The 13,187-nt window shown below is 41.0% G+C and overlaps 1 protein-coding gene across 1 annotated transcript in view; it reads right to left on the minus strand.

Annotated features, from left to right (window-relative positions):
- Positions 1-13,187, minus strand: part of ACO1 (aconitase 1) — a 65,871-nt gene that overhangs the window by 18,226 nt on the left and 34,458 nt on the right. Inside the window, exons 5-12 of the mRNA XM_027039276.2 lie at positions 12,691-12,760; positions 12,381-12,564; positions 11,770-11,909; positions 8,159-8,330; positions 4,918-5,018; positions 3,851-3,967; positions 2,575-2,734; positions 497-632 (exon numbers count right to left, since the gene is read on the minus strand). Coding sequence (XP_026895077.1) covers positions 497-632; positions 2,575-2,734; positions 3,851-3,967; positions 4,918-5,018; positions 8,159-8,330; positions 11,770-11,909; positions 12,381-12,564; positions 12,691-12,760 — 1,080 coding nt within the window. The remainder of the gene's footprint in view (positions 1-496; positions 633-2,574; positions 2,735-3,850; positions 3,968-4,917; positions 5,019-8,158; positions 8,331-11,769; positions 11,910-12,380; positions 12,565-12,690; positions 12,761-13,187) is intronic.

Consider the following 13,187-nt stretch of genomic DNA (forward strand, 5'->3'; position numbering starts at 1 on the left):
GACTTTGACTTTAATGAGACGCATGGATAAAATCTTTCTCATCCAAATTAGGAACAGTGGGCAAACTGGAGGAATTGTATTTGGTAACAAATGACTAGTTTACACCAAGGAATTAAAACATTTTTAGTCCTGGTAAGTATTTTCATACCTAAGGGCAGTCTCTCAGGTACAGAGCCAATGTTAGCCCACAGCATACCTCTGTCAATTGAGAAATGGCAGCCTCTCCTCTAGAAGGATGAAGTGTCATAGCAAAGCCACAGGCTTGATTTCAGTCCTGCTTTGCCCTTATAGGCACTCTTGTATGATGAACAACCAGCACAAGTGTCCACACGAGGGCCCTACTCTGTTGGAGTGTAAGGGCTGAAGTCTACTCACCATCTGACAAGACTAATTAGATACCATCAGATAGGCTGATGTGTGTTAAAAGGTGACACCGTAAGATACATGTGGAACAAAATAGAACAAAAGCAATGTGTAAAAGAAAATTCTTCCTCACCCAAGCTGTGACAGGTAAGGCATGACACCACTTTCTCTCAGGTAGTAGGTGACCACACCGCTTCCAGGAGACAGGCTAGTTTTGATGTAAGGCTTCACGTGCAGGCCGGCATTCACAGCTTTCTTTGCTAACAATCCTGTGAAATAGTGAACACCAACATCGGGTAGGGTGGCCACCTAGCCTAGCTGCCAGGGACAGTTCAGGAAGGAGACTGGTCCTTCCGTCTGCATTTCCTGCCACCGCCTGACAAAGCCCCATTCGTGGTGCTTTCTAGTTCTGCTGCCTAGCACAAATCAAAAGCTCACTGGCCCAAAGTCATTTACACGTATGCAGTAAACTCAAAATTAGTCATGAAAACGAAGAAAGAGATGGGTTTTTTTTTTTTTAAAGAAGTAAACTTAAAAACATTCAGGAATATATTACAGAATAAGTTTTTAACTTTTGGAGGGAAAGCAATCCTTCTAATTACGTTTTATTTGGATGAAAATTATAATTGGAAGGGCCCTTTTTAAAGGGATATGAATTGTGTACTGGTAGGTGAGGAATACAGTGTAGAGTAAAAATCTAGTCCTCAGATGTGTTTTTTTTTTTAAAGCAGAAAATCACCAGCTCTAGGCCCCTGGATTTTTGGCAAGTAACAGAGTCCATTACTGGGGCACTGGGTGCTCTCTTAGGAACATCTCATAGAATTTGGAAAGAAATGAGGAGTGGGGGTCAAAAGACACAAAAAGCTACAGACAAGCTGGTGACTTGTCTTAAGGAAATTTGTTCGATCCACACAACAAAGGCTTAGGTGTCAACAGAAGAATTCTTGGACAAAGGTTTTCCTTACGTACTTGTGCACTTTAAAAAGAAAGAACTCTGTGATGACCTTGGTCTTTGGACACAACAGGAACTCTTGGGAATGATAAACAACTGGAAACTAAAGAGCTTTCCTTTTTTTAAAAAAAAAAGTTTTATTATTTTTTAAAATTTACATCCAAATTAGTTAGCATATAGTGCAACAATGATTTCAGGAGTGCAACAATGATTTCAACTCCTCCAGCAACCCTCAGTTTGTTCTCCATATTTATGAGTCTCTTCTGTTTTGTCCCCCTCCTTGTTTTTATATTATTTTTGCTTCCCTTCCCTTATGTTCATCTCTTTTGTCTCTTAAAGTCCTCATATGAGTGAAGTCATATGATATTTGTCTTTCTCTAATTTCGTTTAGTATAATACCCTCCAGTTCCATCCATGTAGTCGCAAATGACAAGATTTCATTCTTTGTGATTGCTGAGTAATACTTCATTGTGTATATAAACCGTATCTTCTTTATCCATTCATCCATCAGTGGACATTTGGGCTTTTTCCATACTTTGGCTATTGTTGAGAGTGCTGCTATAAACATGGGGGTGCATGTGTCCCCTCGAAACAGCACACCTGTATCCCTTGGACAAATACCTAATGGTGCAATTGCTGGGTCGTAGGGTAGTTCTATTTTTAGTTTTCTGAGGAACCTCCATACTGTTTTCCAGAGTGGCTACACCAGCTTGCATTCCCACTAAAGAGCCTTCTATTAATTAAACTCTGTATGTCAATATTAACTGCTTAACCAGAATTGCCTAACAGACCAGGAAGTTTTATCAACCAGTGGCCTGTGCCCTAAGTCAGATGCACCTGACAGCACTTCAAAGACAGAGGAAGAATACTGTATGAAAAGGCCCAATAGGGGTTTTACAGAGAATAGTCTGTGATATTGATATGAAAACAGGTTTTGTTTTTGTTTTTCCTTCTAGAATCTAACACAAGATTCTAAGCTTTACCAAAAATTCGTTTTTTTTTTTTTTTTGTTTTTTTTTTTGGCTTTCTTCTACTTATTTTCTGTGTTAATCCTAAAGACTAGTATGCATTATGTACTCTACTTTAAATACTTGGCTTTGGACACTAGTTACTGTGTAAACACTTTTGGGCCAATAAATCTCTGCCTTGGTAAAAGACAACGTTTGGACATGTAGAACTGTTAAGCCCCTGGGTCGTGTCTTGAAAGATTTCCACCCACACGTCCACATGACCATGGGGACCAATTCAAATGCACTCACCTGCCCCCAACATCACCGATGGATTACTGGTATTTGTGCAGCTAGTAATGGCAGCAATGACCACGGAACCATGAGTGAGGGTGAATTCACTATTATTATATATAAATGTCTTATGGTCATTATGATGGTCCAGAGCAACCTGGAATCCTTTAAACCCTTGCTATGGGGAGAAAAAAAAAAAAGAAGTTCTAAGTTTCCATCATATTAGAGTCAGTGGCCTTGGTTCCTATCCATTAAACTCTACAATAATGTCATTGAGTTTAATCAGATGAACTTGAAACTAAATTTGTAGCTTTAGCATTTCCATTTTTGAGATGAGAAGGAAGTAAATATTAATAGGACTTCAAAGTAGATCAAGATTCAGAAATTATGACTGCCTTTTATAAATATTTAAAAACAATAAAGAGAACTTTAATTTTTCTCTAGCATTTCAGAATTCACTAGCTGACATACTTATGTTTTGTTAAAAATTGCTTTTAAAATTACGGTTACCAAAGTATTTCTTTTTCTTCTAAAGTGAGAACTTTTCACTGTGTGTATATATATACATCTTGGTCAGATTCAACTAATCATGATCAATAAGGCAAATAAAGTACAGCTGAACATTTGGTTTAATGCTGGTGGCCCAAGGATAAAACCCACCACATATCGTAATCATCATGTGGGAAGATGTTCATTGAAAATCTGCATACAAGATGTTATGCTGGGTACTTTGTGGGATACAAAGGTGATTCTGACACAAATCCTATACTCAAAACATATAGTCCAACAAGGGACATCCAATAAGGGAAATGTAAAGGACCAGCAATGTAGGTTTAAGAACATGGATGCCATCTCAGACCAAGTGCCAGAAGTTCAAATGATGACTTTCTGCTATGGGATGTGAGGCCATGCTATGGAGGGGCTGATAGATTAGGACATGCACAGAAGGTGAAGACGGATGCAGGTGGGTGGAGGCAGGGCATGAACAAGACGTAAGATGGCCAGAAAAGCTTGGGCTAGTCGAGTAGACAGTGTAGTGAGAGTCATATGAAAAGCAGATATGCTTTTAAAAAGGCGGGATGAGTTGTGTTCACAGGTGGTCAAGTGCTCTAAGGAAGTTGTGTGGCTCTTGGCTAATGGGAGAGGCACTGAGGACTTCAGGATAGAGAAGGAACGCCCTCAGCGTCAGGCTTCAGGAAGCTTCCTCATTAGAGGGTGAAAAGCAGCGTGGGCACTAAGAGATCGGGCACGGGGCAGGGTCGGGGAGACTTCCACCTGCCTTCCCGGACCCTACCTTGGCTCCAAGGCAGCTCTCAAAGTCCTTTTTCATGTCCGTCACAGCGACTTTGTCCTGAGGCCTTTTTGGTCCACTGCAGCAAGGCACGACTGTTCTCAAGTTCAATTCTACAACCTGTCCACCCGAAAGAGAAGGGACTCAGGCGTGGACATTGTACCTCAGAGAAAACACTCCGGTTGTGCCAGACAATTTATAACACCACAGCTACAAAACCAAACAAACTAAACCACCACATTCATAAGCAAGGAGTCAATGTTCTTTTTAATACTTAAAGAATGAGTTTCCGAAGATCAAGATGGACACGTAAGTGGTGCGGGACAGGCAGGAAGACTTGTCACCTCTCAGGATGACCAGGGTGGGCGCTGTAGCTGCTGGCTGGTGTCTTTTATGCATCCACCTTTCCAAAGCAGCTCCTACACTCTTTTTAAGGCTTAGCTTAGTTTGAGATGGGTTTATTCTAAAATGATACATACACCATTGTGCTTTTTGCTAAAATGAATTGGTAGGATGCGGCCACTCAGTCATCAATGCCAGGAAATGGGCCTTGGTCTAAGTGCATATTTCCTTCTCTCGGTGTACTATGAAACAAAACCAGGGGCCTCTATCCAGGTTACCCTCCGGGCTTTCTTGAAAAGAAAAATTGGGAATCAGTTTGCACCTGAGAAAATGAATGAAGGTAAGTCACTGGATAAATCAGAACTAATTGCTACACCTGACCTCCATTTCTTTTCCATCTATAATAACAATGAGCTTAGCCTTTAAACAGCCTTACTCCCTCTGGCAAAGGCCTTCTTCAAAGGTTTTTCACCTTAGAGGAGTAAATGGGTAGGTCAGAAAGGGGGCGCACACTCAGCCTAATGGCCAGGAGGAATGGAAGAAGTTATTTTACGTTTACAATTCCTTATCTTTTTGATTTTTTTCAGCCTTTTAACATGTTGTTCTTCTGTGATGACTTGGCAGTGACTAATTTCCTACAAGTTCACCTCCTAAGAAAAAACACACACAACTGAAATGACAGGCTCAAGGAAGAGGAAACACACACTTGGTGAAAGGTGCTCTCATACCTGGGCAAACTCTGGGTCTTGAGAGAGGTTACTGAAATCCCGAAACATTCCTACAGCTTGAAGATACTTTTTCATTTGCTTTACTTTTTCTTCATCACGACCTAAGTGGGCATTTTAAGAAATAACAAGTAACAGGTGTTAATATTTCCTGGTGAAACTAAAGCCTCTGCCAGCAATTAGAGAAGTCAGGTGCAACACACACACACACACACACACACACCCACCCACCCACCCACCCAAAAGCTTTGCTTCAATTTCAACATTCAGTCTAACGTTTTGACTCTCTGGGTGATGCTGCTGTTTATCAGGGGCCATGAACTGATCTGGACTATGTGCTGAAGAAGATTCTAGTCCTATCTGTAAGTACTCTCCTCTCTTTGGTCACTGTCCTTCATTCAGAGGACCTAAGGCTTAGTTAACTGTTAAAGCACACCGAAGCCTCTGCCTTCAAGTGACCAGACTCAGCACTCCACATTAGTCTTGTGAAAATAGCAATCCTCTCAAGCTGCCACCAGCTCTGAGAACTTCGCGTCTGCCAGCACTATGTGCTAAACATTTTAAATGTATCATCTCCATCTCTAATCTTTATCCTTACCTTATGAGACAAGTTCTAGATAAGGAAATAGTGGCTCAAGACTCTAAAGTCCCAAGTCTTAACTCCTAATGGAATATGACCCTCAATACTCGGCTGTATCTTTTTTTCTTTTTTTTTTTTTTAACATTTTATTTTCAAGTAATCTCTACACCCAACATGGGACTCCAACTTACAACCCCGAGATCAAGAGTCACATGCTCTACCGATGAGCCAGCCAGGTGCCTCTCTGCTGTTTTATCTAGATCCTGACTGTAGATGACAATATTCACGGAGCAATACCCAATGGGCACACATTCCACTCATTTCTCTGACAGTTAAGTAAGACTGTTTGAGAGCTTGATTCTTGGACCATGATAGATGAGCCTGTTTATTTGCCTGTTTGTTTTAACTGGATTGTAAAAGTTACCCGCTTTCAGCCTGGACCTCCTAAAAGATGGCTGAGCTTCATTAATGTATGTATCTATCACGTTTGGTACAACCCAGCCATCCTCTTCCCGAAGATGCACAGAAGAAAACTCTCTTAGCTTTCAGCGTGAGAAAGGGCTCTACTTCTCTGAAGCAGTATGTTTGTTTCAATGCACTAGATGTGGCAAATTTGGTGCCAGATCACTAAGCAGCTTGGTGGCCACCTCTACAGCTACAGAAATGAATCTGATCTCTGGGTGTATTTTGCAGCTTTCCCCTCTTTTTCCTCCCCGTCAACCCTTCCCTTCTCTCGGTCAATTCCCTCAACCATTTCTTCTGTTCTTTTATTTCTACCTCTTTTTCACTTCAACTTTTTGGGGAGTAAGGGAGATATCAATCAATTTCAATACGGTTATATGTAATAAAAACATTTTAAAAAGACTACTTTTTATCACAATATTAACTACTTCCAGAGGGTTTTCCTCAGGACAATCAGGGAGAAGACCTGGATGAAACTTGAAGTCTGTAAACATCTCACAAACCCTCATGATGAGGTGTGTGTGCATTTGCCCCGTCCTTGCGTTTGCCTTTACCTTGACCAGCCTTTACCTTTGATGCCTGCTGTTCCTGATATCTCAAAAGGAACATCAGCCATTAGAACCTTTCAATAGTAAACACTGGATACTGATGAGAAGGCCCAAGTCTGTCTGTTCTTTTCTCCTTAATAACTCAGTTGTAATTTTAAAAGTCATTTGGGGGGTGCCTGGATGGCTCAGTCGGTTAAGGCGTCTGACTTCAGCTCAGGTCATGATCTCATGGTTTGTGGGTTCGAGCCCCGCATCGGGCTCTGTGCTGACAGCTCAGAGCCTGGAGCCTGCTTCGGATTCTGTGTCTCCTTCTCTCTCTGCCCCTCCCCTGCTCGTGCTCTGTCTCTCTCAAAAATAAATAAACACTAAAAAATGTTTTAAAAAATAAAAAAAGTCATTTGGAAAACCAAAGGTCCCTTCCACCTCTGCCACATAGGATGAGCCATCAAAAATAAAATTGTTTCATGTGATCTTCTTGCTCAAAATGACCCGGTGGCTTCCTAGAACATTTAGAATTTAAAATAAATTTCTAACTGTCCACTAGGGCCTGCAAGCCCCTGTGTGGATCTGGTCCCTGACCTCCCCTCCCATGGCCTTGACCTTGGGCTCCAGCCACAAAGGCCCCCCCACCCTCTCGGCTGTTGTCTGAACACACGGAGACCGTCCCGTCTTGAGTTGCTGTACTTGGGTTCCTCTGTCTGGAAAATGCCTTCTCCACCACTTCCCACTGCTTGTCCCCCACTTCACTTAAGCATCTCTTCAAACTGCTTTCAGGAGCCCTGGCTGACCTTCCGATATATAAATTAGCACCCTTCAGCTACTTCAACACCTCCCCTGCCTTTTTCCTCATTCTCTTATATACATACGTATGCATTTATTTATTTGTTCATGCCTGTCTCCCTCACTGGAATGGAAACTCCACGAGGGCAGAGACATCATGTTGGTCACTGCTGTATCTCTGACACCTAGATCAGATGTTGATAATGTGTTAAATAAATGACTGAATATTTTAAAAATAAATTTGAAAAATTAAAAAAAAACAAACAACCTTTCTCCAAGTTCAAGTCAAATCTCTAAACAAATACATATAGAGTCAAGAAACTGCCAACATTTCAAGATGCCCTCATATGCGGTCTTTCATTTTACCTTTGGGACAGCCCAGACAGAGGTGTCCTGGAATGCTGTCCTGTCTGGAGCCTCAGCTTTGGATTCTAGCTCCATTACTTATTGGCTTTGGATATATACCCTACATCTCTCTCTGATCCTCAGTCTTCTCTCCGATTAGTTTAATGAACTCATCTATCAATCTACCCCAGATCTGTGAAGAGGGTGAGAGCAAATACATAGCAAGTGCCCAGCACATGACAGCTGTTCTCATTACTAAGATCCCTTGTTTCCTGTCAAATAACTAGAAGTAGAGACCAGCATGAATAACTTGGATTCCAGAACACCTGAGCTCTTTCTACTGGCCATACAGTGTCTGTCTTATATCTTCTGAAATCCCAACAACCATTCTGACTCTACAGAGAAAAGGGGAAACACCGTAAGTCTGACCCTGTGCACTCCAAGGGACAGAGGCATAAGGCAGTTCTCCAATCCCCAGAGTTCTACGAAACTTTACGAAGGGCTTCTGCCTTCGCGGTTCTGCACTTACCTGTCTGCACCAGGTACTTGATACTAACTTCATCAACTGGGAAAAACGCAGCAGTCGCCCCGTACTCTGGACACATGTTCGCAATAGTAGCTCGGTCGGCAATGGACAATTGGGCTACTCCCGGCCCGAAGAACTCGACAAATTTGCCCACTACCCCAACCTGACGCAGGTGCTAGGCAGCAAAACAACAGAAAAGTCTGAGACTTGACAGCCCACATTTAAAATGCAGAACTAGCTCCTTACAATTCTTATAAACTAGCCTGGTACGTAAACACAAACAATGACGTGGCCCAACATATTTTTGATTACTGTAAGAAATAAAATTTAAAAAGTAATGTTAACTATATACAGTGTGGAATCTTGGATTGAATCCTAGAACAGAAAAGGGTCATTACTGAAAACACTGGTGAAGTTACTTGTTTCATTAGCAGTGTTGGACCCACATTCTTCATTTTGATTTCATGTACCACGGTTATGTGAGATGTTAACGTTTGGGGCAGTTGGAAGAAAGGTAACAGAAACTCCCTGTATTCTTTACATCAACTCTCCTGTAAATCTAAATGATGTCTACACTGAAAACTATAGCAAGCTTATGAAAGAGATTGAAGAAGACACAAAAAAATGGAAAAATATTCCATGCTCCTGGATAGGAAGAACAAATATTGTTAAAATGTCAATACTACCCAAAGCAATCTACATATTCAAGGTAATCCCTATCAAAATAACACCAGCATTCTTCACAGAGCTAGAACAAACAATCCTAAAATTTGTATGGAACTAGAAAAGACCCCGAATAGCCAAAGCAATCTTGAAAAAGAAAACCAAAGCTGGAGGCATCAAAATCCCAGACTTCAAGTTGTATTACAAAGCTGTAATCAAGACAGTATGGTACTGGCACAAAAACAGACACTCAGATCAATGGAACAGAATAGAGAACCCACAAATGGACCCACAAACCTATGGCCAACTAATCTTTGACAAAGCACGAAAGACAGTCTCTTTAGCAAGTGGTGCTGGGAAAACTGGACAGCGACATGCAAAAGAATGAACTTGGACCACTTTCTTACACCATTCACAAAAATAAACTCAAAATGGATGAAAGACCTAAATGTAAGACAGGAAGCCGTCAAAATCCTCGAGGAGAAAGCGGGCAGAAACCTCTTTGACCCTGGCTGCAGCAACTTCTTACTCAACATGTCTCCAGAGGCAAGGGGAACAAAAGCAAAAATGAACTATTGGGACCTCATCAAAATAAAAAGCTTCTGTACAGTGAAGGAAACAATCAGCAAAACTAAAAGGCAACCGACAGAACGGGAAAAGATACTTGCAAATGACATATTAGATAAAGGGTTAGTATCCAAAATCCATAAAGAACTTATCAAACTCAACACCTAAAAAACAAATAATCCAGTGAAGAAATGGGCAAGAGACATGAATAGACACTTTTCCAAAGAAGACATCCAGATGGCCAACCGACACATGAAAAAATGCTCAACATCACTCATCATCAGGGAAATACAAATCAAAACCACAATGAGATACCACCTCATACCTGTCAGAATGGCTAACATTAACTCAGGCAACAACAGATGTTGGTGAGGATGTGGAGAGAAAGGATCTCTTTTGCATTGTTGGTGGGAATGCAAACTGGTGCAGCCACTCTGGAAAACAGTGTGGAAGTTCCTCAAAAAATTAAAAATAGAACTACCCTATGACCCAGCAATTGCACTAATAGGCATTTATCCACGGGATACAGGTGTGCTGTTTTGAGGGGACACATGCACCCCAATGCTTATAGCAGCGCTATCAACAATAGCCAAAGTATGGAAAGAGCCCAAATGTCCACTGATAGATGAATGGATAAAGGTGATGTGGTGTATACACACACACACACACACACACACACACACACACACAATGGAGTATTACTCAGCAATCAAAAAGAATGAAGTCTTGCCATTTGCGACTACGTGGATGGAACTAGAGGGTATTATGCTAAGTGAAATTAGTCAGAGAAAGACAAATATCATATGACTTCACGCATATAAGGATTTTAAGACACAGAACAGATGAACACAAGGAAAGGGAAGCAAAAATAATATAAAGACAGGGAGGAAGACAAAACATAAGAGAGGCTTAAATACGGAGAACAACCAGAGGGTTACTGGAGGGGTTTTTGGAGGCAGGAGGGGTTAAATGGGTAAGGGGTATTGAGGAATCTACTCCTGAAATCACTGTTGCACTATATGCTAGCTAACTTGGATGTAAATTTAAAAAATAATTAAATAAAAAAATAAAATGATGTCAAAATAAATATTATAAAAAGAAAAAAAAGAAAAAGTTAACGCCCAAATCACAAATATCAACATTAATAAAAGTTTTCCAAAATGAGAAGGGCTTTTTCTCTCTAAGGAGATCACTGGAAGTGCTAAAAATTAAATACTTTCTTTCAACCTAAATGGTCTTGCACTAGTTAAGCGGATAAGTAAATGGATTATTTTCAAGGGTATAATGAACAAATTTCCTGAACAGAGGTACAAGTCAAATGTAACCAAAAGATCTAGACAGTCTGACTCCCATATATTTTCCATACACGCCATCAGCCAGGGCTGGGGCCTCAGTGACTGACGTGGCCCTGCACGAAGCCAGTTTCATGAACTGTGTGGACAACCGTCAGGCTCTTTTGGTTATGTGGGATTCTGCCAAATTCTGTGGGCAAGACCTATATTATTCTACATTTAAAGAATAATGCACAGACTTCTCAAAAAAGCTACAGTGTTCAAAGAAATGTGATTCCAAATTCCATAAAGATTAAAGAGAAACATCTTTGGCCTTTAACAGGATAGTGGCCATCCCTAACACTCCAAGCCTCCAAACTGTACAACCAGAAAAAAATGTCTGTGATAATAAAAAACCATCACTTTTCTAATAATCTTTCAAAATGAAACTGCCTTCTTTTTGCAAAGCAAGCAAATCACAAAAAAAAAACCATTATTTCTTGCAAAAGCTAAGGAAAAAGAAAAAAAAAGGAGTATTTCCAGCTTGGAGAAACATCTGTTGTAATTTAGAATACACAGAAGGGAATTAAACAAGTTAGACATTAAATTCATAGAAGCAGTTTGCTATTTACATATAAAGAAGAACCATGTGAGAAAACGTAGTCACAGTATAAACACATGCTTGGGAATGAGTCTTGGAACGTTAGGATAGCCATTATTTCTAAGAATGTGGAGGATGGCTTTAGCCATAAATATCCCATTTTATCTCATAAAAAGTATACATACAGAGAGGGCTCTGAAGCAAAGGGGGCAAAATGTTACGAACTGTTAGTTCTGGGTGGTGGTGCATGCCAAAGTCATTTTAACTTCTGTGTGTCTGAACTATTTCACAATTTCTAAATACCCTTTTAAAGAAAAGGATCCATGCAGCCATGGAAGAGTAAAATGAACATAATTATCTAAAACTTAACAAAGAACCCTCTCCTCATCTCTTTTTAAAAATCATCAACATACTGTTTCCTAGTGCACAGAGAAACCAAGATGGACGCCAGCATGTATTTCCTCCCGTCACTGTGACTGCCCAAGACCATGGAAGAGGGGGCAAGCTGTTACCTTGGTAATGGTGAGCACAATGTCAGTGGATGTCACCAGAGGGTGGGGATTTCCCATCAGCCTGTAGCCGATCACCTGGGGAAGCACCATACTGATTGGCTGACCCAGCATGACTGCCTCTGCTTCGATACCACCCACTCCTGCAAGAAAGGCAGGGCAGAAGAATGCTTTCAGCATGCCTTACTATATCCCTCAGGCATAATTCAACCCCATTACAATGTCTTCCTAGTGTAGATTTGGATCCTGTAATGAGTAGTTATCTTTTTCTGTTTCCCTCTACAGAATTTTTATAAGCACTTCTCAGAGTGTGGTCCCCAAAACAGTAGTATCACAATCCCTTTGGTTCTATACCAAGTGGAAAGTGGGGTTCCGGAGTCTCCATTTTTAACAAACAGCTCCAGTTCGTTCTTCCAAACATTATTATTGAGTACCTGTGACGTGCTTTTCTAGGCACTGGAAATCCAACCGTAAATAAAGCAGACAAAAATGTCTCTCTGATATGTGTGGTCACACAAAGTCGTGCTACTGGGATGTTATAACGGGATCAGTGTGAATTAGGCTACACACTACAGAACAGCGTGTGTGGAAGAGGAACCTGCAACAATACTCACCCCAGCCAAGAACTCCCAAACCATCAATCATGGTAGTGTGCGAATCCGTGCCCACAAGGCTGTCTGGGTAATAATAGCCATCGTGATCAAATACCACTCTTGCCAAATACTCCAGATTCACCTGGTGGATGATTCCTGAGCCAGGGGGTATAATCCGCATGTTGCGAAAAGCCTGAGAACCCCACTAGGATGGACCGGAAAGAACACAATGAATATCCGATGCACTTCCGTGCAGCCCAGCTCCTTGGCACCTCCCCCTCGTACCCGCGTTTATAAACAACCAGCCAATGGAAGCAAACTCCGCCCATACCTTTAAAAATTCAAACCGTTCTCTATTTCTTTCAAATTCCAGGTCTTGATTCTTCTGTAAACTGTCTGCCCTGTCAGAGAGAAAAGCTGAATGTATAAATTTTAAGGCTTAAAATGTTACCGGTCAGACTTCTCAGTGATAAAGAAATCAACTGGCAATTTCATCTGTGGCCTTGTTGGGTGATACCGATGCGTTTATTTACATGGGAAATGAGAGGTAATCAGAAAAAGTAAAAAGTGTAATTATTATTTGGTTCAATTGATCTCTATAATACCTTTAAACACGGTGAGTAACAAACATTAAGCGAATTCAAGTTATAGCTAGTCTAGTCACACAGCCTGACTTTTAGGAACAGTGTCTGGACATTTATGACGACAACAGCAGCTGAGAGATTTAAAGGACCTTGGTCTCTGTACTTCGTCCTGCCTCTCCTTGTTATGACACCTCTCTGAGCCGAGCCTGGTCCGGGCTGGCATTTTCATCTGTTTATGTTGGGA

Source organism: Acinonyx jubatus, chromosome D4 (genome assembly GCF_027475565.1).
Source record: "Acinonyx jubatus isolate Ajub_Pintada_27869175 chromosome D4, VMU_Ajub_asm_v1.0, whole genome shotgun sequence".
Taxonomy (NCBI): Eukaryota; Metazoa; Chordata; class Mammalia; order Carnivora; family Felidae; genus Acinonyx; species Acinonyx jubatus.